Genomic DNA, 24,897 nt, shown 5'->3' on the forward strand with positions numbered 1-24,897 from the left:
TACATGGAGCAGATGGGAGGAGTAGACCCATGGAGGTTTGGTAGGCCGAGGGCGAGGGAGTATTCCTTTTTCTCCCACGTCCATAGAGTGTACTCCAGAATCGATTTCTTCGTGTTGAGCAGGGGGCTGATCCCGAGGGTACGGGAAGCTGAGTACTCGGCCATTGCAATCTCTGATCATGCACCGCATTGGGTGGATGTGGAAATGGGGGAGGCGCGGGACCAGCGCCCGCTGTGGCGGCTGGATGTGGGGCTGTTAGCGGACGACGAGGTGTGTAAAAGGGTCCGGAAGAGCATTGAGAGCTATCTGGACTTGAATGACACGGGTGAGGTGCAGGTGGGGATGGTCTGGGAGGCCCTGAAGGCAGTGATCAGGGGAGAGCTGATCTCCATAAGGGCGCATAGAGAAAGAAAGGAGAGGCAGGAGAGGGAGAGGCTGGTGGGGGAGCTATTGGAAGTGGATAGGAGATATGCGGAGGCACCAGAGGAGGGGCTGCTGGGAGAACGGCGCAGCCTGCAGGTCAAGTTTGACCTGCTGACCACCAGGAAGGCAGAGACGCAGTGGAGAAGGGCACAGGGCGCGGTCTATGAGTATGGGGAAAAGGCGAGCAGGATGCTGGCACACCAGCTTCGCAAACGAGATGCGGCTAGGGAGATTGGGGGAGTGAAGGAGAGGGGCGGGAAGGTAGTGCAGAAGGGGCAAGAAGTGAACGGGGTCTTCAGGGATTTTTACAAGGAGTTGTATCGGTCTGAGCCGCCGACAAGGAGAGGGGGAATGGAGGACTTCCTAAACAAATTGAGGTTCCCAAGGGTCCAGGAGGGGCTGGTAGAAGGGCTGGGGGCGCCAATAGGGCTAGAGGAGCTAGTCAAGGGAATAGGTCAGATGCAAGCGGGGAAGGCGCCGGGGCCAGATGGGTTCCCGGTGGAATTCTATAAGAAAAATGTGGACTTGGTGGGACCGGTACTGGTACGAGCCTTTAATGAGGCGCGAGAGGGGGGGGTTCTGCCCCCGACAATGTCGCAGGCTCTGATCTCCCTGATATTGAAGCGGGATAAAGACCCCGTGCAGTGCGGGTCCTACAGGCCTATCTCGCTTCTGAACGTGGATGCCAAGTTGCTGGCAAAGATCTTGGCAGCTAGAATAGAGGATTGTGTGCCAGGGGTAATCCATGAGGACCAGACGGGGTTCGTGAAGGGGCGGCAGCTCAACACGAACGTGCGGAGATTGCTGAATGTAATTATGATGCCGGCAGTGGAGGGGGAGGCTGAGATAGTGGTAGCGCTGGACGCGGAGAAGGCATTCGATAGGGTGGAGTGGGAGTACCTGTGGGAGACGTTGAAACGGTTTGGGTTTGGGGAAGGGTTTATTAAGTGGGTGAAGTTGCTCTACTCGGCCCCGACGGCGAGTGTAGTGACAAACGGGAGGAGGTCGGAGTATTTCGGGCTCCACCGAGGGACCAGGCAGGGATGTCCCCTATCCCCCCTACTTTTCGCACTGGCGATTGAACCGTTGGCGATGGCACTGAGGGGTTCAGGGGGGTGGAGAGGACTGACTAGGGGAGGGGAGGAACATCGAGTATCGCTGTATGCGGATGATCTACTGCTGTACGTGGCAGACCCAGAAGGGGGAATGCCGGAGATAATGGAACTATTAGCAGAGTTTGGGGACTTTTCGGGGTACAAATTAAATTTGGGCAAAAGCGAGGTTTTTGTGATACACCCGGGGGACCAGGGAGAGGGTATTGGGAGACTCCCCTTCAAGCGAGCAGGAAAGAGCTTTAGGTACTTAGGGGTGCAGGTGGCAAGGAACTGGGGGACCCTCCACAAGTTGAACTTTTCCAGGCTGGTGGAACAGATGGAGGAGGAGTTTAAGAGGTGGGACATGGTACCGTTGTCGCTGGCGGGGAGGGTGCAGTCAATCAAAATGACGGTCCTCCCAAGGTTCTTGTTTTTATTTCAGTGCTTGCCCATCTTCCTCCCTAGGGCCTTCTTCAAAAAGGTGACGAGTAGCATCATGAGCTACGTGTGGGCGCATGGCACCCCAAGGGTGAGGAGGGTCTTTTTGGAGCGGAGTAGGGACAGTGGAGGGCTGGCACTGCCCAATCTCTCGGGGTACTACTGGGCGGCAAATGTGTCAATGGTGCGCAAGTGGATGATGGAAGGGGAGGGGGCAGCTTGGAAACGAATGGAGAGGGCGTCCTGTGGCAACACAAGCCTGGGGGCCCTAGTAACGGCACCATGGCCGCTCCCCCCCACGAGGTACACCACGAGCCCGGTGGTGGCGGCCACCCTCAAGATATGGGGGCAGTGGAGGCGACATAGGGGGGAAATGGGAGGTCTGTTGGCGGCGCCAATAAGAGGGAACCATAGATTCATCCCGGGGAACATCGACGGGGGATTTCAGAGCTGGTACAGGGTGGGCATACGGCAGCTGAAGGACCTGTTTATAGAGGGGAGGTTTGCGAGCCTGGGAGGGCTGGAGGAGAAGTTTGAGCTCCCCCCGGGAAACATGTTCAGATATTTACAAGTGAAGGCATTTGCTAGGCGGCAGGTGGAGGGGTTTCCCCTGCTCCCCAGTAAGGGGGCGAGTGATAGGGTGCTCTCGGGGGTCTGGGTCGGAGGGGGGAAGATATCAGACATCTACAAGATAATGCAGGAGGCGGAAGCAGCATCGGGGGAGGAGCTGAAAGCCAAGTGGGAAGGGGAGCTGGGAGAGCAGATAGAAGACGGGACGTGGGCGGATGCACTGGAGAAGGTCAACTCTTCCTCCTCGTGTGCGAGACTGAGCCTCATTCAATTTAAGGTGCTGCATAGAGCTCACATGACGGGGACAAGGATGAGCCGGTTCTTTGGGGGTGAGGACAGGTGTGTCAGATGTCTGGGAAGCCCAGCGAACCATGTGCATATGTTCTGGGCATGTCCGGTGCTGGAAGGGTTCTGGAAGGGGGTGGCAAGGACGGTGTCGAAGGTGGTGGGGTCCAGGGTCAAACCAGGATGGGGGCTTGCGATCTTTGGGGTCGGGGTAGAACCGGGGGTACAGGAGGCTAGGGAGGCCGGAATACTGGCCTTTGCGTCCCTAGTGGCTCGACGAAGGATATTAATTCAATGGAAGGACGCGAGGCCTCCAAGCGTTGAAACTTGGATTAACGATATGGCTAGCTATATTCAGCTAGAAAGGATCAAATTTGCCCTGAGAGGGTCGGTACAGGGATTCGCCAGGCGGTGGCAACCTTTCCTTGACTTTTTAGATCAGAGATAGACGTTCGGGGTCGTGGCAGCAGCAACCCGGGGGGGAGGGGGGGGGGGGGGGGGGGGAGGGAGGGGGGGGGAGGGGGGGGAAGGGGGGGGGGGGAGGGAGGGGGGGAGGGGGGGAGGGGGGGGAGGGGGAGGGGGGGGGAGGGGAGGGGGGGGGCAGCAAGGGTCGTGGGGGGACATGCACGACTGTAACGCGGGCAAGTCTGCTCGCTGCTCATGTCTGAAACTGTAGGCTGCCTTGGTTGTTAAGGTTGCCTGGGGGGGGGGGGGGGGGGGGGGGAGGACTGGTGCGCGCGAGAGGGCGGGCGAGGGAGGGACATTTGCCTAGAGGGATTGTGTTGTAAATAATTTAAAAATTAGTAGGGGTAAATGTCTGTATGGAAAAACTCTTTCAATAAAAATTATTTAAAAAAAAAAAAAAAGCGGCTCCAGCTGCCAGACTCTTTCGCGCTAACTCCGGCCCCAAAGATTAGAATGCCGTTGGGCTGGGAATTTCTCGGAATTTGCGTTGGAAAAATGATGGGCCATTTGCATGTCTAGATTTGCTTCCTGAATTGCGCCCCCAACGGGAACGTGAATTGCACTCTATTCAGTCCCGGCATCAACACCTAGGTCTCCCAAAGGGAGGATCCTGACCTATATGAAACATTATTGAAGGGAGGACTGCGATAAACATAAATAATGGCCTCAATCTTGACGGGCAGATTTTGTGAAGAAGGCGAGTATGAACTTTGGTTAGGATGCACACTGTGCAATTTTAACATCACAGCATTTCTCTTTATTTCCAGCACATTTTCCCACCCAAAAGCCAGCCTGATTCATAGCCTTGGCTCGGTATTGAATGGGGAGTTAATTATCCGCTGTCACAGAGGAGGCCACAGACCAAGAGGAAGTAGAGAAACTACAGCTGAATTAGAGGGAGAATGGTGTGGGGAGTGGGAGGGGTGGTCAGTGACCTTGCGACAGGGGAGGGTCTCATCGTGGGGTGTTAGTGGTCAAAGTGAGCCCGGCTGAGTGATATTCAGGAAAAGGGGTAAGCTTGGTGCGCTGAGAAAACGTAATGCTGCTTCACCTGGCCCACAAGGCAGACCTATTCTCCCTTCAGCTCCTGGTTTCCAGATGCACTGGAAAACCAGACGACCAGGGTTAAACGCAGACAATAGGTTAAATTAGAGACATGCAGCTTAATTCCAGTATTTGATTGACCAAACCATTTTGTGAGAGCAGGTTGGTAGTCCTCTCGTCATCCCTATCTCAGTTAAAATCTCATGAGATTCACATGAAATTTTCACTCTTCATCTGACCCAAACCGACCTATGTTTGGAGGGCTAGTATTCCTCCTAGTGTCGCTGAGCGTGTTGGAGGGTCTTGGCCTTTCATGACATCACGGTGGCACAGTGGTTAGCACTTCTGCCTACGGCACAGAGGACCCGGGTTCGATCCCGGGTGTGGAGTTTGCACGTTCTCCCCATGTCTGCGTGGGTTTCACCCTCACAACCCAAATATGTGCAGGGTCGATGGATTGGCCACGCTAAATTGCCTCATAATTGGAAAAAAAGAATTGGGCACTCTAAATTTTTTTTTAAGCGTCTTGGCCTTCAAGGCCTTCAATTACGGTTGTTAACCTCAGGCTTTGCTGCCACTGTCTCTTATCTCATCAAGTCTCTTGAAGTGTGTGTGATGTGACCTTGCACCATCTGTTCATCTATTTAGAATCCTCTACATATTTATTCAGTTTCAATTTGTGTTTCAAAGAAAAGTTTACATTTCTTGTATTTCTGACTGCTGTTTATTTCTCAGCTGTGAAGAAGTATTCCCTCGAGATGGTATCAATGCTGCTACAACATGGGGCACTTATAAACCGGCCCTGTGTTAGGAGGTGGACAGCAATGCATGAAGCAGCTAAACAAGGGCATGATGACATGGTGGCACTGCTGCTGAGGAACAATGGCAGCGTTAATCAGAAGGATGGGTACGGAGTAACTCCTGTTGCCATTGCTGCTGCATTTGGACACTGCAGCATATTGGAGCATCTAATTCATAAAGGTACCGTAAGGAAAAGTCACTTGAATTAATCTGGCCTACAGAAGAATGTAAGGAACAGGAGTTGGCCATTCGTATCCTTGTGCTTGCACACGGCCATTCAATAAGATCATGGAGGAAAGAGTAAGGCCCATTAGGGACCAAGAGGGATATCTGTGGGTGCAGCCAGAGGACATTGGTAGGGTGTTGACCGAATAACTCACATCTGTCCTCACCCAAGAGAATGAGGAGGTTGAGATGGAGCTCAGAGAGAGAGAGACTGAGGTTCTTGAGCAAATTGCCGTAGGGAATGACAAGGTATTGGAGATGTTGATGGGCTTAAAAGTGGACAGATCTCCAAGTCCGGATGAATTGTGTCCCAGGATGCTGTAGGAGGTGAGGGAGGAGATTGCAGGGGCTCTGACTCGAATTTCTAATTCCTCTGTGCCGACGAGGGAGGTGCCAGGGGACTGGAGAACAGCTAACGTGGTCCAACTAGTTAAGAAAGGTTGTCGAGATAAGCTAGGGAACTGCAGATCGTGAGTCTCACGTCAGTGGTGGGGAAACTATTGGAGAAAATTCTGAAGAGGAGAATCTGTCTCCACTTGGAGAGGCACAGTTTGATCAGGAATAGTCAGTACAGCTTTGTCAGAGGAAGGTCATGCCTGACAAATTTATTGAACTTTTTGAGCATGTGACTAGGCGTGCTCAAAATGAGCAAGATGAGGGTAGTGTTGATGTAGTTTACATGGATTTCAGCAAAGCCTTTGACAAGGTCCCACATGGGAGACTTCTAAAGAAGGGAAACAGGGATACAGGATAACTTGATAAGGTAGGTTCAAAATTTGCTTAGCTATGTCATGTTGGAGTTGTATAGAACTTTGGTGAGGTCTCAGCTGGAGCACTGTGTGCAGTTCTGGTCACCACATTATAGGAAGGATGTGATTGACAGGAGGGAGTGCAGAGACGATTCACCAGGATATTGCCTGGGATGGAACATTTAAGTTATGAAGAGAGGTTGCATAGGCTTGCGTTGTTTATATTGGAGTAGAGAAGACTGAGGGGCGACCTGATCGAGGTGTACACAATTATAAGGGGCATGGACAGGGTGGATAGGGAGCAGCTGTTTCCCTTAGTTGAAGGGTTAATTATGAGGCGACACAGTTCAGGGGCAGGGGGATTTGAGCAAAACTTTTTTACCCAGAGGTTGGTGACGGTCTGGAAGGCACGGCCTGGGAGAGTGGTGGAGGCAGGTTGCCTTGCATCCTTTAAAAAGTACCTGGATGAGCACTTGGCATATCATAACATTCAAGGCTATGGGCAAGTGCTGGCAAATGTGATTAGGTAGGCTGAAGGGCCTCTTTTATATTGTATTATTCTGTGATATTCTACCTCAACCCCACTTTCCCACTCTCTTAATTATATCTCTTAATTGCTATATAGTATGTATAAATCCCTGTCTTAACTATGCTTAACAAACTGCGCATCCACAGCCCTCTGGTGTAGAGAAAGTCAAAATCCATAAACCTCTGAATGAAGAAATGCCCCTTCACCTCAATCCTAAATGGTTGACCCTTACCCTGAAACCAAGAACCTCCAGCCAGAAGAAACAACCTTTCAGCATCTACCCGGTTGAGCTCGCTCAGAGTTTCAATGAAACCACCTCTCATTCTTCTAAACACTAGAGAATATAGGCTCAGCAGCTTTTTAACAAGTGTGACTTGCTTATTTCAACATGGGAGTGCCTTATTTTGTCTTCAGGAGGTGATGTGCATGCTCAAGCGGACGATGGCGCCTCCGTACTGTTTGAAGCAGCCGAAGGTGGGAATCCAGATTGTATCGTCACCCTGCTAGAGTATGGAGCCAATCCCAATGAACCAGACAACTCAGGCCACCTACCAATCCACAGAGCGGCAGAGGGGGGACATTACTTGTGAGTAATAGAGCAACTCATTAAAGCAGTATGCACTGAAAACAAGCTTTGGCTTGGCCGGTTATCAGTTATTATGAAGACTTTGTGGGTCTTAGCTCTGATGGTTTAGTAGCTAGGCGTACAGGTGAGGAAGATTCCAGGTTTGGTCTGTGCTGGGTGAACTGGGTAGTGGCCCTGTTTGGCCACTTCTCACTTAGGCTAAGGAACACAACTTCTCACTCTTGGTCGCTAACTAATCACTCCTGCTGCAAATGAGTTTGTCAGGTCAAGTCAATGTGGAGCTGGACTTGATGGCCTATAGCCAAGTAGCTTGTTGAAACTCACCATCAAAGCTCACACATGGTGACTGGTCACTGGGCAAAGTACCATAAGAAGGACAACAAGCCAGACTGCAGCTAGGTGACACCACTCAGCAGAGGCGAATGGGGAGAAACTGGCAAAGAGAAGCTAAATACATATTTTAGGGAGCAAAGTGAACAAGAATCTATTTTTTAATACATTCAGAATACCCAATTAATTTTTTTCCAATTAAGGCGCAATTTAGTGTGGCCAATCCACCTAACCTGCACATCTTTGGGTTGTGGGGTGAAACCCATGCAGACATGGGGAGAATGTGCAAACTCCACACGGACAGTGACCCTGGACCGGCATCAAACCCGGGTCCTCGGCGCCGCAGTCCCTGTGCTAACCACTGCGCCGCATGCCGCCCTGTGAACAAGAATCTTAGCTGAATCACTGGTTGATGACTATCATTGATAAGTAAAGTGTCCGTAGAAATTGTTTGTTCAATAAAAACAATTTCACATTAGTGATAGTAAAACATATTTCTTGGATTAAATCATTTATCTTACTCCATTAATACTTGAAGAAACTGCTTTTGATCTAAAGATGAGCCAGAGTCAGCTTGCATCCTTTTTGAAACAATAATATCATATTACACTCTAATGCCTTTCAGGAGTATTTCTCTAATTATGTTGAGAAACCAGGATAAAACAATTTGCTGAACCCTTATCTTTGTAAAAAAAAACATACGTTTTTTTGGTCGTTTGTTCACTTTGAATCGAAGTAAAGAATCAAGCTAATTTGATCACCAGATTGTATCTGACACTATGAGTCCTTTAGCAGAAGGCTGCTCAGCAGGTCAGGAGCTTGTAACACTGGATGCTATGAACTAAGAACAGCCAAGGACATGAGAGTGGAGGTCAGCATGTACATCTATTACTAATCTTTTGAGAATTAATAATCACGAATGACATACATCTATTTATATTTACATTTTATAGTGCATTACATGTTTCACATCACAAAGGAAATTGAGCAACAGGAGGTTTAGAATTTTTCACTCCGGTTGCTTTGGGGTAATTTTAAGCAAACCCACTGAACATAAACCCACGGGATTGGGTTGGATGCTGGTTTTATATCTCATACAGTATTGATTCGTTGACTTTAACAGAGAGTAAAATCAAACAGTATTCCGCACAATCCCGTTAGTTTCCTGACTGATGTGTTCGGTTAAAATTGCTTCCAGAGTCTTTGACAATAAAAGAGTGATGTTTTGAGCCAGAAATTGATGATTGTGGGCTCCTGCACTCCCTGATCTATGGACCGCAATGGGTTTGGAGACCTGTCATTAACCCTTTGCTCATCCCACTGTGTGAAGCATCACAGAACTTGAGACAGGATCAGGCAAAGTTGGCACAATAGTCTTAATCATAGCTTATCTACATCAATGATACCGACTTGTGTTATAATCCTGGACCAGACTCCTCCCATCCCCCCCGTATTTGGTGTGATCTGGTCAGGGACCAGTAACTTGTTTAAAACAGATAAAGTTTGAGGTCCAAGACACTTGTTCAGAGAATAGAGCTCCAGTATTCCCATGGGTTTTGAACAAACAAAATAAACTATACAAGGCCTGAAAGATAAACCAATTTAAAATACCTTATACTCTAACATTCGAGATTAATATGGGTTATATGTGATTGAAAAGACAAATTCTGGTCGAACACAGTACACTGCACAATAAATGGCAGAGGCAAACAAAACAGAACAGGTTTCTCAGCAACTCGCCGAGATGTCACTGAGCCAACCAATCCCGTTGAAACTCTGGGCTGAATTCTACGCCTCGCGAAGCCGCAAATGTGAACTACGAATGGGCGGCGAATCAGGCCTCAAGCCAAAATTGAGGCCCACCCCGGTGCTAATTCGGGTGCTATGCTCCAGTCCCTCGATGGCAGCGAAACCAAGGTTTGCACCCTGATTTGCGTACTGTTGGAATGTGCAAAACCGGCATTTACATGCATCTACATGTGATTAGGGGGTTGGACACAGTATGCTCTACCCCTTTCACGATGCTCCTCCGCTCTTCCGCTCCTCTCAGGCTGACATCTCGCGGGCGTGATTACTACAAGTATTTACAAATGTGGAATGGGGACCATGGCTGCAGAGGGAGAGCGGGAGGCAAAAAAACACTGAAAATCCATTGAATATTGACAGGCTTGCTGGGGTTTGGCTGCCTGGGCCGGGAGCAGTAGCGAGTAGTGACTTGATGCCGTCTGTGGACTTGAGTATACCCGTCAGGATTGGGGTAGCCTGGCTCAGACCGCCATTGCTGCAGTCTGTATTTTAAATGCACCCCTTACAGGCTCCTGACTGCTCACATCTTTATTGGTCAAGATCGATAGCAATGATCAGGAAGCAGCCCAATTAATTGGGGCCAAGTTTAAGGCCTGCCTAAAAGCACGCAAAGCCCCTCCAGGTATAAGAAAGAACTCCCACAAGAGAATCGCTCTCTTGGACTCGGCTCTCGAAGCGGAGAGACCCGTCCACCAGCTGCACCAGAAGCAAGTAAGTCCACGGTCAACGCTCGCTATTAGACGGACGACCTTAGCTGATCTCTTGTTACCTCTTCGAACCCAACAGCCTCAGATCCGAACAACAGCCATTGTTCCTCTCACTGAATGGGCACCCGAAATTAAGTATAAGCATTAGACTTTGTGGTATTTTGTGCATGAGTAGATATTACTGTGTGTGTAAATAAATAGTATTTACTTTGAACTAACTAACTGGTGCATTGGTTCTTTGATCAGTATTCGGGTTTGAACCTTGTGGCGGTATCGAAAGATACCTGGCGACTCTAGAGCAAACATAATTAGGATTAAGGAAGGCGACCATATTGACTGCTGTATTTATAACCAGTTAAATATAGCAACACCTCTCAGGGCAGAGGAATCACCAGTAACCCCAATCCCTCGGATCACCAGCTGTTGTCTCCTGGTGAGTCTGGCAGCACTGCCATCACCTCCCAGGCAGTGTTCAGGACGGCAGGGTTGGATCTGTGGCTCACGTTGGAGAAGAGGGTGTCCCTCCGCTCCACACTAGCATGGAGCTGTGGGTCCACCTCACCTTCCAGCCTCAGGAAGCAAATCTTCTCTGAGCTATCTTGGTGGCTGCAGTGAGCGTGTGGTAAGTGGATCACTTAAAAACAGCTCCAGTTGTCAGGCTGTTTGACGCTAACTCCAGACTCAGCAGTTAGATCGCCTACTGGGCTGGGAATTGCTTGGAATTTGCACCAGCAGACTGCCGGCCATTAGCATGTCCTGAATTGCTCCGCAAGTAGCGAACCGCACTTCTGCTTGTGACCATGGAGTGATTGATCACATAAAGGGCTGTTCCTGTTCAAAGTCACAGAAAAGGGCTCTTTTTACCTAGATCCGGGTGGAATTTTGATGAAAAAGTGTAGGTGAATGTTAGAGGAGTAGTTTACGCCTGGAATGGTATGTCTTCTGATCACCGGACCTGGCAGAAAACAGTGAGAGGTTTGGCTGGAAAGTTGAAACAGTCTTGTGCTTCACAGACAGTCTCTTCCAGCATGCAGGCGGGGGAGGGGCAAGCTGTAAGGCCCCAGATACAGGAACTGATGACTTTTATGAAGGAGGAATTCCATAAACAGAGGAAAGAAATGCATGAGGATCATGCAAAGGCCATTGCAGAAGCCGTGGCACCCCTGAAGCGTACTTTGGAGAGGTGGTTGGAGGTGCAGGGGTCACAGATTCGGAAGATTGAAGGAGTGATCTCGGACCACAGCGATCATGTGGTGGCTCTGGAGGCGGAGGTGGGGCTCCTAGGAGACCTTTGTAAAACCCTGAGGGACAAGGTGGAGGTGCAGTAGAATGCCTCGAGAAGGCAGAACCTGCGAATAGTGGACCTGCCTGCAGGAGTGGAAAGTGTGAATGCCACGAGGTACGTCTCGAGGATGCTGGCGAGACTGGTGGCAGAAGGGGTGCTAGATCAGGCACCTGAAGTAGACCGAGTGCATAGGTCTCTGAGGCAAAAGCCTAGAGCTGGGGAGCCCCGCAGGCGGTGACCGTAAGACTCCATAAATTTGTGGAGAAAGAGAAAATTCTACGGTGGGCCAAGGGGAAGCATAGCTGCGACTGGGAGGGAAATAATGTCTGGATTTATCAGGACATCGGAGACGAGTTGGCAAAACGGCGGGCAGGTTTCAACAAGGCCAAGGCGGTGCTGTACCAGCGGCAGATCAGGTTTGGGGTGCTCTACCCGGCAAAATTCTGGGTGACGTTCAGAGGCCGGGAGTATTATTTCAAGACCCCAGAAGCAGCTGAAGACTTCATTAAAGAGCAAACTGGGGGAGGACTGAGTGGACAATGCTTGGAAACCAGGGTGTTGGCACTATATAATGGTTGGGAGCATGTTTGAAGTGGGTGTAGTGATTGGGGGGTTTTCGCCTTTTTCTGTCGGGGGGGGGTGGTTTCTGTTCAATGTTGAGATTGTAAGGTCCCATTCCCCCTCCTGTTTTTTGGGACTGTTTGTGTTCAACATCTGTTTGTTTGCTTTTGGAAATGAAAAATGAAATGAAAATCGGTTATTGTCACGAGTAGGCTTCAATGAAGTTACTGTGAAAAGCCCCTAGTCGCCACATTCCGGCGCCTGTTCGGGGAGGCTTTTACGGGAATCGAACCGTGCTGCTGGCCTGCCTTGGTCTGCTTTCAAAGCCAGCGATTTAGCCCAGTGTGCTAAACAGCCCCTAGTAGCCCCTAGAAGGCTACCTGGAGTTCAGGAGAAGTCCTTGTTTGGGTGGGGGAGGGTAAGGCCAGCAGGAGGCCTTCTTCTTTGAGCTGAGGAGTGGGTGGGGGGAGAGGGAGGGGATGGTCATTAGGATGTGCCTTTGGGCAGGGGCAGCCGTGCTAGCAGGTTATGCTGGTGAACGGAAGTGAGTTGGTGGGGGAGAAGGCCAAGAGGGGTGGCCGGGGATAGGGGGGGGAAAGGGGAAGTTTGGGGGGGAAGAAGGGGAAGGGGAAAAACGGGGGGCGGGGGTTCTGCGACGTGGAAGGGGGTGAGAGGTGACATGGTTACGGGTGAAGAAAGGGGCCATCTGGGATGGGCTAGGTACAGAGTGGAATTAAAGAGGCAGGAATTAAGTGGGGAAGATGACGGACGGTAGAGGGGATTGGAGGCGCAAGCCTCCGGTAAGGTTGGTAACGTGTAACGTCCGGGGATTGAATGGGCCGGTTAAAAGGTCGCGGGTGTTTGCGCACCTCAGGAGCTTGAAAGCGGGGGTTGTCTTTTTGCAGGAGACACATCTCCGTGTGAAGGACCGGGTTAGGTTAAGGAAGGGATGGGTCGAGCAGGTTTATCACTCGGGGTTTGATTTGAATTCGATGGGTGTGGCAATTCTAATGAGCAAAAAAATGGGATTCGTGAGTGCGAAGGAGGTGAGGGATCCAGGTGGGAAATATGTGATTGTGAGTGGGGTATTGGAAGGGGCACCAATAGTATTAGTAAATGTGTATGCCCCAAATTGGGATCATCTGGGTTTTATGAGGGGATTGCTGACAGCAATCCCGGATTTGGCCACGTACCAGTTGATCATGGGAGGAAATTTTAACTTTGTCCTGGAGCCGAGGGTGGATAGATCGATCCCCAGGTCAATGGGTAGGGTACGAATGGCAAGGGAGCTGGGGGGGTTTATGGAGAGGATGGGTATGGTGGATCCATGGCGCTTTAAGTGGGGAAAGGAGTATTCCTTCTTTTCACACGTCTATAAGGTGTATTCGAGGATTGATTACTTTGTAGTGAGTCGGGAGATTTTGGTTGGGGTGGAGGGGGCAGAGTATACGGGGATAGTTACCTTGGACCATGCACCCCACTAGCTGGATATTCAGTTCAGTACGGGACGAGAGCAGAGGCCGGGGTGGAGGTTTGACTCGGGGTTGTTGGCGGATGGAGGTTTTTGTGATCAGGGGCGGGATTCTCCGACGCCCCGCCAGTTCAGAGAATCGCCGGGGGACGCTGGGAGAACTGTCCTGTGTCGGTCGGGACAGTTGACAGTGGCCCCCTCCCGCCGATTTTCCAGCCCATGATGGGCCAGGCGGCCGCCCGTTTTACGTCGGTTCCGCCGGCGTAAATTAGAGTAGGTACTTACCAGCGAGACCTGGCTCTGCGGGTGGCCTCCAGGGTCCTCGGGGGTGGGGGAGGTCTTGCCCCGGGGGGTGGCCTGGCCCGCGGTCGGGGCCCACCGATCCGCAGGCGGGCCTGTGCCATAGGGGCACCTTATTCCTCCGCACCGGCAGCTGTACCGGTCTGCCATTGCTGGTGCGGAGACGAACCCCTCTGCGCATGCACTGGGATGATGTGGCGTGGCACCAAGTCACTTCCGCACCGGCCGGCGCGGCGCAAACCACTCCGGCGCCGGCTTTGCCCCTGAAGGTGCGGAGGATTCCGCACCTTTGAGGCGGCCCGACGCCGGAGTGGTTCACGCCACTCCTTCGCGCCGGAGTTGCCCGCCCCGCCAGTTTCCAAAGAATCCCGCCGTGGTGCGGTTGGCGAATAGGGATTATGTGGAGTTCAATCAGAATGGGGAGGTGTCAGCGGGCATTTTTTGGGAAGCACTGAAGACAGTGGTCCGGGGAGAAATTATCTCATTTACGGTTCATGTGAATAAGGAAAGGAGGGCGGAATATGACCATCTAGTGAGCGAGATAGTGGAGGTGGACAGGGAATATTCGAGGGTGCCCACCGTGGACAGATTGGCGAGGAGGAAAAAGTTGCAGGGGCAATTTGACAGGCTGACAACGGGGAGGGTGGTAGGGGTGCAATACGAGTACGGAGAGAAGGCGAGCTGCATGTTGGGGCACCAGCTGCGGAGGCAGGCTGCATCCAGAGAAATATTGAAGATCCAGTCTGGGGCTGGTATGTGGTCAGAGCCAGGGAAGATAAATGAGGCATTTAGAGAGTATTACCAGGGACTTTTTGAGGCAGACCCAGGAGGAGAGGAGGGGTACATGGGGTGGTTTCTGGATGAGCTGGAATTTCCTCAGGTGGAGGAAGCAAAGAGGCAGGCGTTGGAGGAGCCCCTGGGGCTGAGGGAGGTACTGGATAGTATCGGGTTATGAAGTCGGGGAAGGCCCCTGGGCCAGATGTGTACCCGGCAGAACTTTATAAGGAATTTGCGGCGGACCTGGCACCACATCTGTTGGGGGCGTTTAATGAAGCACTGGAGAAGGGGGAGTTGCCAGAAACGATGAAGCAGGCAGTAATCACACTAACCCCAAAAAAAGGGAAGGATCCGGTGGAATGTGGGTCGTTTAGACCCATATCACTATTGAACACGGATGTGAAAGTATTGGCTAAGTTGTTGGAGGGGAGGATGGAGGATTGTGTCCCGGGGGTGGTTGCAGAAGATCAAACAGGCTTCGTGAAGGGCAGGCACCTCGCGGGTAATATAAGACAGCTGTTGAATGTGGTGATGAGTCCGTCGAGAGGTCTGGTACCGGAGGTGATGGTGTCCATGGACGCGGAGAAAGCATTTGATCGGATGGAGTGGCAGTACTTGTTCGAGGTTTTGGGAAGGTTTGGGTTTGGGCCGAGATTTGTGGCATGGGTGCGGTTGCTGTATGTGGCGCCAAGAGCGAGGGTGAGGATGAATGATATGACCTCACAAAGCTTTGACTTACTCGGGTACGAGGCAGGGGTGCCTGCTGTCGCCGCTGCTGTTTGCGCTGGCCATAGAGCCATTGGCGATGGCTCTCAGGGGGTCGGCAGAGTGGCGGGGGATAATGAGCGGACAGAGGGAGCATCGGGTGTCGCTCTATGCCAATGACCTCTAGCTGTATGTTTCGGATCCGTTGGAGAATATGGGAAGGATTATGGGCCTGTTGGGGAGGTTTGGAGGGTTCTCGGCATACAAGCTGAATGTAGGGTAAAGCGAGGCATTCCCGGTGAATGAATAATTTAGGGGGGATGCCATTTACGGTAGCGAGGGATAGGTTTTGGTACTTGGGGATTCAGGTAGCGAGGGAATGGATGGGGTTCCATCAGTGGAACTTAATGAAGCTGGTGGAGGATGCCAGGGAGGATCTTAAGAGGTGGGATACACTGCACTTAACGTTGGCAGGGAGGGTCCAAGTGGTGGAAATTAATATTCTGCTGAGGTTCTAATTTATCTTTCAGGCTCTCCCGATCTTTATACCAAAGGCCTTTTTTCGGAATGTGGACACAATCATCTGTGACTTTGTATGGGCGGGAAAAGTGCTGAGGGTGGGGAGGACCATGCTACAGAGGCAGAGGCAGCAGGGGGTGTTGGCGTTGCCAAACTTGCTTCATTATTATTGGGCGGCGAATGTGGACAAGGAGCATTGGTGGTGGGAAGGAGAAGGGGTAGAGTGGGTTAGGATGGAGGAGGAATCTTGTAAGGGGTCTAGTTTGAGGGCTATGGTGACGGCAGGTCCAAATAGGTATTCAGGGAGCCCAGTCATGCAGTCCACGGTGAAGATATAAGAATATAAGAACTAGGAGCAGGAGTAGGCCATTTGGCCCCTCGAGCCTGCTCCGCCATTCAATGAGATCATGGTTGATCTTTTGTGGACTTAGCTCCACTTTCCGGCCCGAACACCAAAACCCTTAATCCCTTTATTCTTCAAAAAACTATCTATCTTTATCTTTAAAACATTTAATGAAGTAGCCTCAACTGCTTCACTGGGCAAGGAATTCCATCGATTCATAACCCTTTGGGTGAAGAAGTTCCTCCTAAACTCAATTCTAAATCTACTTCCCCTTATTTTGAGGCTATGCCCCCTAGTTCTGCTTTCACTCGTCAGTGGAAACAACCTGCCCGCATCTATCCTATCTATTCCCTTCATAATTTTATATGTTTCTATAAGATCCCCCTCATCCTTCTAAATTCTAACGAGTACAGTCCCAGTCTACTCAACCTCTCCTCGTAATCCAACCAATTCAGCTCTGGGATTAACCTAGTGAATCTTCTCTGCACACCCTCCAGCGCCAGTACCTCCTTTCTCAGGTAAGGAGACGAAAACTGAACACAATGGAATTAGCTGAGGCGGCATTTTAGGGTGGAAGGGATGTCGGTGCTAATGTCGCTGTGTGAGAATCATTGGTTTAAGGCGGTGTGGATGGATAGTGTATACAGGATGTGGAGGGAAGTGGGGCTGGTCAAGGTGAGGGATTTGTACTTGGAGGAAGGGTTCGCCAGTCTGGAGGAGCTAAGGGAGAAGGTAGAGCTGCCGAGGGGTAGTGAGTTCAGGTATCTACAGGTTAGGGACTTTGCACAAAAGATCTGGAAGGGGTTCCCTAGATTGCCGGGATACACCCTACTGGAGCGACTGCTGCTTCCGGATGTGGAAGGGGAGGGAAGAATTGGGGATATATATAAGTGGCTCGGGGAGCAGGGCGAGCAGGTGGATAAGATAAAGGAGAAATGGGAAGCGGAGTTGGGAATGGAGATCAATTGGGGAGTATGGAGTGAGGCACTGCAAAGGTTAAACGGGACCTCCTCTTGTGCAAGGATGAGCCTGATACAGTTTAAGGGTGCATATGGCTCGGGCGAGAATGAGTGGGTTCTTTCAGGGGGTAGGAGATGAGTGTGAGAGGTGTGGATGGTGGCCAGCGAATCATGCGCACATATTTTGGGGTTGTGAAAAATTGGGAAGATTCTGGGCGGGAGTGTTCGCGGTCTTAGCCAGGATAGTGGAGGAGGGAGTGGACTTGGACCCTTTGGTGGCGATATTTGGAGTTTCAGAGAAGCTGGAGCTCATGGAGAGGAGGAAGGCCGATGTCTTGCCCTTCGCCTCCCTGATTGCCCGGTGACAAATTTTGCTGGAGTGGCGGTCGGCATCGCCACCGGGGGTAGCAGCATGATTGGGTGACCTGTATGACTTCCTGTGGTTAGAGAAGAGAAAGTATGAGTTAAGGGGCTCAGCAGGGAAGTTTGAGAAAAGGTGGGGGATGTTTGTGACCGTGTTTGAGGAGCTGTTCGTCGCATTGGGGTGGGTGATGGTGAGGGGAGGGTGAAAAAGGAGAAAAATCTGTTCAAACTGTATAGTTGATTATTGGGAAGAATGTTTCCCGGGGTGTATATTTGCTGTAACCTATTTTGATACAAGTTTGAATAAAATGCGTTTTTTAAAAAAAGGAATGCGAACTGCACACAATTCAGTGCCGGCGTCAACAATTAAAACGGATAATTTATTCTTTTGTTATGAGATTTCCTGTTTGTTCTTTTTGGTTTTGGTTGTGTTTAATGTACATATATATATATATATATGCTTAATAAAAATGTTTTTTTAAAAAAAGATTGGTCTGAATCAGATTGCCAAAATTACTGCACAGGGATTCAGTTTATCTCCTGAGACTCCGTTGCCCTGGATTCCTATGTCTGCTCTCCGGCACTAGCACAGTCACAAGCACAGCTTCAACTCTTTTGCCACATTGAGAAAAACACAACTGCTCCAAAAGGTTACCTTTATACCAACCTTTATCTGAATCTTCCGCTGCCTTCTCACATCTCCAGGGCATCTTCGAGCCCTGGTTACTTAAAAGCTGCCAATCGCAGCACTTTTACGCCTCTCTCTTTTCTCCTCTCTCCAGTGGTTTCTCCTGATGGCCTCCTCCTCCCAGTGATGCATTCCCCAGTTCTCTGATTTTACCTGGGACCTCTCCCTGGGTTCCCTCTTTAGGTTCCCACTTTAGGACCTTTCTCTGTCCCCTCTCTCCCTGTCCCTAATCCCCTGTCTGGGACTCCTCTCCGATGTGGCACCGTGCTCCTGGGTCACATGATCTGTTTTTTTTTGGCACAACCAAAACTCCAAATATAGCTGCCAAAGGCCAGGGCTCCAGCTCAATATTTATGATGCTAAAGGAGGATCTCCAAAAACCCACCAGCTTTGATCAGGACCAGAAAATGTATGTGTGGTTAGTGTGGGCCCACTCAGAACGCACTCACACCTATCCTCCACCCCCTCAAATAACTGACTCATCCTCGCCTCAATGAGGTGTGCTTAAAACACTACCTTTAGCTGGATCAAGCTCTGTCTCGCACAGGACGACGTGGCATTCATCCTCCGCAGCACCTCACTCCGTACCGCCTCCGTATTGGCCCAATTTCTCCACCCATTTAGTCTTTACCCCTTCCACTGAACTGAACTGCACGGTAGCACGGTTGCTTAACAGCTCCAGGGTCCCAGGTTCGACTCCCGGCTTGGGTCGCTGTCTGTGCGGAGTCTGCACATTCTCCCCGTGTCTGCGTGGGTTTCCTCCGGGTCCTCCGGTTTCCTCCCACAGTCCAAAGATGTGCAGGATAGGTGGATTGGCCATGATAAATTGCCCTTAGTGTCCAAACAGGTTAGGTGGGGTTACTGGGTTACGCGGATACGGTAGAGGCATGGGCTTAAGTAGGGTGCTATTTCTAAAAGCTGGTGCAGACCCGATGGGCCAAATGGCCTCCTTCTGCACCGTAAATTATATGTTCTATGTTCTAACTCTTCCCCAACAAACCATTCATACATGCTGGACGTATCGCCTTCCTCCGATCCCGAAAATCGTCTCCAACAGCAATGATAGTTGCACCACCGGGAACTCCAGGAGCACCCTCCTAGCAAAGCTCTGTGTCTGGATGTACCTAAAGATGTCCGAGCGGGACAACCCAAATTTCTCCTTCAATTCCTCCAGGCTGGCAAACCGCCCTTCCAGAAACAAATCACTCACTCTCTACAGCCCTTTCTCTTTCCATGTACCAAATGTGGCATTGAGCCTTGCCGGCTGCCCCCAACTTAAAACGGTGGAGGAGTTGCCTCTATATTTTTACCATGAATCCCACCACTTGGTTCACCACGTACCTTGCCAGCGCCAGTGGAAGCGGCACAATTAACAATGCCCCCCAAGCTTGTCCCTCAACGTGACCCAGACTCCATCTGAACCCAAAGAACCCCCAGATCCCCGCACCACCCCAACACCTTCTCCGCACTGACCCCCAGTAATAGATAGCAAGTTTGGTAGTGGAAAACCCCAGCCTCTCTATCCCTCAGAAGGACCATGCTCCGAATCCTCAAGGCCTTATCCGCCGAAATAAGGCTGGACATAAACCGCTTAACCCTTCGGAAGAAAGACTTGGACAGGAACATCGGTAGACACTGAAATAAAAACAAAACTCTCAGCAAGGTGTTCATCTTAACCAAATGAACCCGGCCCACCAAAGATAATGGGAGACTATCCCAACTCCGTTGGTATGCCTTCACTCTACTCACCAAGCTCGTATGGTTCAACCTCCGGAGCACGCCCAATCCCCAGCTACCTGGATGCCTAAGTACTAGTCCCCGCCGACCAGAAAGCAACCCCCCCCCCCCCCCTTCCTCAATCTGGCTGCCCTCCCCGATGCACCGACCATAAAATATTTGCCCTTCCCAATGTTCAGCTTGTAACCGGCAAAGGCACTGGAGCTCTGCAAGATACCCAGAATATCCCCTACAGACGACCCTGAGTCCCTCACATACAGCAGCAAATCATCTGCACATAATGATACACTATGTTTAGGTGGCATGGCGGCACAGTGGTTAGCACTGCTGCCTACGGCGCTGAGGGCCCGGGTTCGATCCTGGCCTCAGGTCACTGTCTGTGTGGAGTTTGCACATTCTTCCCTTGTCTGCATGGGTTTCACCCCCACAACCCAAAGATATGCATGTGAATTGACCACGCTATATTGCCCCTTAATTGGAGAGATAATTGGGTACTCTAAATTTATTTTTTAAAATGATACCCTAAGTTCCACCACACCCCGAACAATTTCACTCCACACATTCGATGTCCCTAAAGTAACGGCCGATGGCTCAGTCACTACCGCAAATGACAAGGGAGACATCAGACACCCCTGCCTCGTACCCCAATACAACCGGAAGACCCTGAGCTCATGGACAAACGGGACCGCATACAGCAACTATACCCGCGACACAAACCCAGGACCAAACCCAAACGTCTCCAATACTACGAAGAGATACCCATATTCATCCCGGTAAATCACCATCGCCACATCCAATGATACAATTATCTCCGATTGTGGCCCAGTTTCACGGGTGACCACCACATTCAACAACCGCCTCACATTGGACGTCAATTTCCGTCCCTTTACAAACCCTGTCTAGTCTTCCCCTACTATCTCCAGAGAACAAACCTTAATACTAACTTACATACTAACTTAATACTAATACTTACATGAATGAGAGATTACAGAAAGATTGAAGAGGTTGATGGCGATCTTTATAAATTCTGAATGGGTTGGTCAGGGTAGATGTGGAGAGAATCCAAACTAAGGGTCATAAATGCAAGATAGTATTGGCCAATAACTTGGCATCTACATTTAACAGGGAGACCGGGCGATATGGCCCACACTCTGTGGGGCCCTTATCCTCTTTCAGGAGCAGAGAGATAGACGGCCTGTCCCATTGTCTCTGGGAGGGTACCGGGTGCCAAAGAGTCCCTAAACATATCCAGCAACAATGAACCCAACTGATCTGAAAACCTCTTAGAAAATTCCACCAGGACCCCATCCAGCCTCGATACTTTCTTTATCAGAATCTCCTCCAAGCCCAGTGGCACCTGCAGTTCCTCCCGTAATTCCTCCCCCACCTTAGGAAATTTCAAACCCCCCCAGAATCTGCCATTCCCCGTTCGTTCTCTGGCAGCTCCGACCGATACAATCTCTCGTGAAAAGCCTGAAACCCTCCATTCACCTTCTCCGAGGCTGAGGCCAACCTGCTCTCCAAATCCCTAACATGGCTGCATCCTGTTGCCTTAGCTAGTGAGCCAAGAGTATTGCCTACTCCCCCTACTCATAGACTGCCCCTCTCGCCACCCTCAATTGGTGCGCCACCATGTCCGTAGACAGCAGGTCAATCTGCATTTGCAGTTTTTTTCCTGCATGCCAAAAGCTCCGGGGTCAGGTCCCTCCCATATCTAGGATCCACCCCGAGAATCTCATTCACCAGTTTCTGTCGCTCCTCCCTGACCTCCCAGCCACATGTGCTTTATACACTATGATCTCTGCTCTGATCACCGTCTTCAAAGCTTCCCACAAAGTCGAGGGCGAGCTAAGTTAGCGATTATAATCATATTGTACAAAACTATCGTTTGTAAAAATATATATCTATTGTACCTTGTGAGAGATTCTTTATTTGTTTTGGGATTAATTTCTGTTCTGGCAGTGACTATTAAAGGGGCATTGACTGTTTGTGAGATGCATGTTATTGGTGAGCAATATTCCTTACACAAAACATTTGATGCAACAGTAGAGGCCAGACAAATAATTAGAAATGCTAATAAAGCACTGAGATTTCTTTCTAGGGGTATAGAATCTAAAAGAAGTAAAGTTGTATAGGACCCTGGTCAGGCCACGCTTAGGGTAGTGTGCACAGTTCTGGACCGCATACTATAAAGAAAAGGGCATAGAAATACTACTATGCAAAAGAGATTTAGATGAATGAGAGATTACAGAAAGATTGAAGAGGTTGATGGCGATCTTTATAAATTCTGAATGGGTTGGTCAGGGTAGATGTGGAGAGAATCCAAACTAAGGGTCATAAATGCAAGATAGTTATTAATAAATCCATTAGGGAAATAAGAAAAAATGTCTTAATTAAGAGTGGGTAAAATGTGGAACTCTCTACCACAGGAAGTGTTTGAGATAGATAGTTTACAGGTGAATAGTTTCAAAAGGAAACTATATTAGCCTATGAGAGAAAGGTCGCTGGAGCAGGAGATGATATGTGTCGAGTATGAACACTAGCACAGATCTGGCCTGAATGGCCTTTTCCAGTACTGTATATTCTATGTAATCTATATTTCATTGAGACATCATTTGCAGTCAGTTGTCGGGAAATTTCATTGATATTGGAAAGGTTAATTCCTTAATTCTTTCTGCAAAGATCTAACTTTAAATTCAATTGTACACTTGTGCTTATTTTTATCTGCAGGGCTCTGAAACTTCTCATTCTCAGAACCCGGAAGTCTGCAATAGAGAAAAGTGGGATAAATCCAATCCATTCAGCTGCTGAGGGTGGCAGTGCCCAATGCCTTGAATTACTGATTGAAAGTGAATTTGATGTCAATGCACTTTTAGACGAAGAAATAGCTGAAAGCTACGATGACAAGCGGAGAAGCGCCCTGTTTATTGCTGTGTCTAATAACGATATCGAATGCACTGAACTCCTGCTGAAAGGAGGCGCATTATCAAACAGAGATCCATTGTCCTGCCTCCTTGTGGCAGTAAGATCTGGGAATCATGAACTGGTGCGATTGCTCCTACACCATGGTGCCAATGTGAACAGCTACTTCTTATTGATAAACGACACTCACTTTCCCACTGCTATCCAGTATGCTCTGAATGACGAAATGATGCTGAGACTCTTGCTGAATAACGGCTATAATGTGCAGATTTGTTTTGACTGCGTACATTCTGACAGCGTTGGAAGCTTTCTTCCCTGGCCGAGAGTAGAACCAAGGTCCTACATCACCTCAGTAAGTGACCCGCTCCTGTTCATAATGCATGGAGAAAGGAATTGTAGGAAATCAGTTCAGAATGATTTGTTTTTGCAATGCATTTCCGTACAAAGCCACCAGTCAGTGGGTTTCAAAGTCATTTGGTGCATTCGGAGTGTTTGAAAAGTTTCGAAGAGACATGATAAGGTGAAAGAAAGAAAAGAAAACTTAACCTGGATTTAAAATCTATCTTTCATGACTTAAGGTGACCCAAAGTGACAGGGGCAGCCCCCCCAGGGACCCAGGTTCAATTCTGGCCTTGGGTGACTGTGTGGAGTTTGCACTTTCTCCCCATGTCTGGGTAGGTTTCATTGGGGGCTCTGGTTTCCTCCACAGGGGTAGCTGGGGTTGTGGGGTTATGGAGATATGATAGAAGAATGGGGCTAGGTAGGGTGCTCTTCCAGATGGTCGGTGCAGACTCGATGGGCCGAATGCCCCTTCCTGCACTGCAGGAAATCCATGGTTCTTTGGGTAAAATGCTATTACAGCAAATGAAGTGCATTGGAACATAATCATGTTATAAAGGAAAATACAGCAGCCAATTTGCACAACCTGGAATTAGATAAATAGTGGTGAACTATTTTAGCGGTGTTTGATGAGGGTTAATAGTTGGCAAGTCACCAGGAGAATTCCGTGCTCTTCTTATAATAGTGCTATGCATCCTTTGCATCTGCCTGAGAGGAAAGAAGATATCTTATCCAAAAGGCAACACTTCTAACAGTGCAGCAAAGCTTCAGCACTGTGCTGGGGTGTCAGTCTGGAATATGTGTTCAAGTCTCTGGATGTAGAGTTTGAACGCACAACCATCTGTTTCAGGTGAGACTGTGTGCACTGAGCCATGGCTGACAACTGATGAATTTTCTTGATTGGGTAATAATGCAGTGCAGATTAACTAATGTTGCTAGTGTCCCCTGGATGATTTGGAATGACTAGTTCAGGATTATGATACTGGCTTTGGGTGGTGGCAGGTTAGCCTTCCCGGTGAAGCAATGTTTGGATGTTACCAATACATGGGTGAGAATGGATATTGTCAGTCTGCAATTAACGTCTCACATTCCCCCATTATATTCATCTACTTCTGTCATGTCATGGGCAGGAAAAATTAATAATCCTATAGTAAAGGATCCTCTGGGAAAGAGCGATCATAATACGCGGAAACTTCATTTAAGCTTGAGAGTGCTGTGGATAAGTTTGAAAAGAGGGTCTTAAATTTAAATTAAGCCAATTATGAAGTGCAAGTTTGCTGAAGGAAATCGGGAAACTAGGTTAATAGATAGGACAGTGGATTAGCCAACGGCAGAGGTTTAAATAAGTAATTCATAATTCTCAATGAGTATCCATTCTCTTGAGGAATGGAAAAGTGGTACAGCCATGACTAAGTGGAGAAGTTAGCATTTTATTGAAATCTGTTGTTTAGAATTTTCCAGAGAGAGTAGTAAGCTTCTAGATTGGAATGGTCTTAAAAAGATGACCAAGAAATTGATAGAGAGATACTAGAATGTGAGACTAAACTGGTAAGAAACATAGGGAAAGTAAGCTTGGCAGAAGGAGGTAATAAAGCTGCAAAGGGATATAGATGTGTTAAGTGTTTGGGCAAGATGGTGGCAGATGGAATATAATATGGGGAAGTTTGAAATATTCCACTTTTATAGGAAGAATAGTGAAGTGGAATATCTTTTATAAGGTAAGAGGCAAGTAAATGTTGAGATTCAGAGGAATTTGGGGTTGTTATACACAAATCACAGGGAATTAATATGTAGACAGAGCAAGCGATTAGAAAAGCAAATATTATGCTAACTTTTATTGCAAGAAGGTTTCAGTGTAAGAGTGAAGAAATTGTGC

General features: G+C 49.2%; 1 protein-coding gene across 2 annotated transcripts in view; it reads left to right on the forward strand.

Annotated features, from left to right (window-relative positions):
• The window catches only part of LOC119954994 (ankyrin repeat and SOCS box protein 15-like), a 53,987-nt gene that overhangs the window by 19,706 nt on the left and 9,384 nt on the right, over positions 1-24,897 (forward strand). For both annotated transcript variants that reach the window (XM_038780776.1, XM_038780777.1), the window contains exons 7-9: positions 5,055-5,300; positions 7,038-7,209; positions 22,491-23,034. In XM_038780776.1, coding sequence (XP_038636704.1) covers positions 5,055-5,300; positions 7,038-7,209; positions 22,491-23,034 — 962 coding nt within the window. The remainder of the gene's footprint in view (positions 1-5,054; positions 5,301-7,037; positions 7,210-22,490; positions 23,035-24,897) is intronic.

The sequence above is a fragment of the Scyliorhinus canicula genome, chromosome 20 (assembly GCF_902713615.1).
Source record: "Scyliorhinus canicula chromosome 20, sScyCan1.1, whole genome shotgun sequence".
Lineage (NCBI taxonomy): Eukaryota > Metazoa > Chordata > Chondrichthyes > Carcharhiniformes > Scyliorhinidae > Scyliorhinus > Scyliorhinus canicula.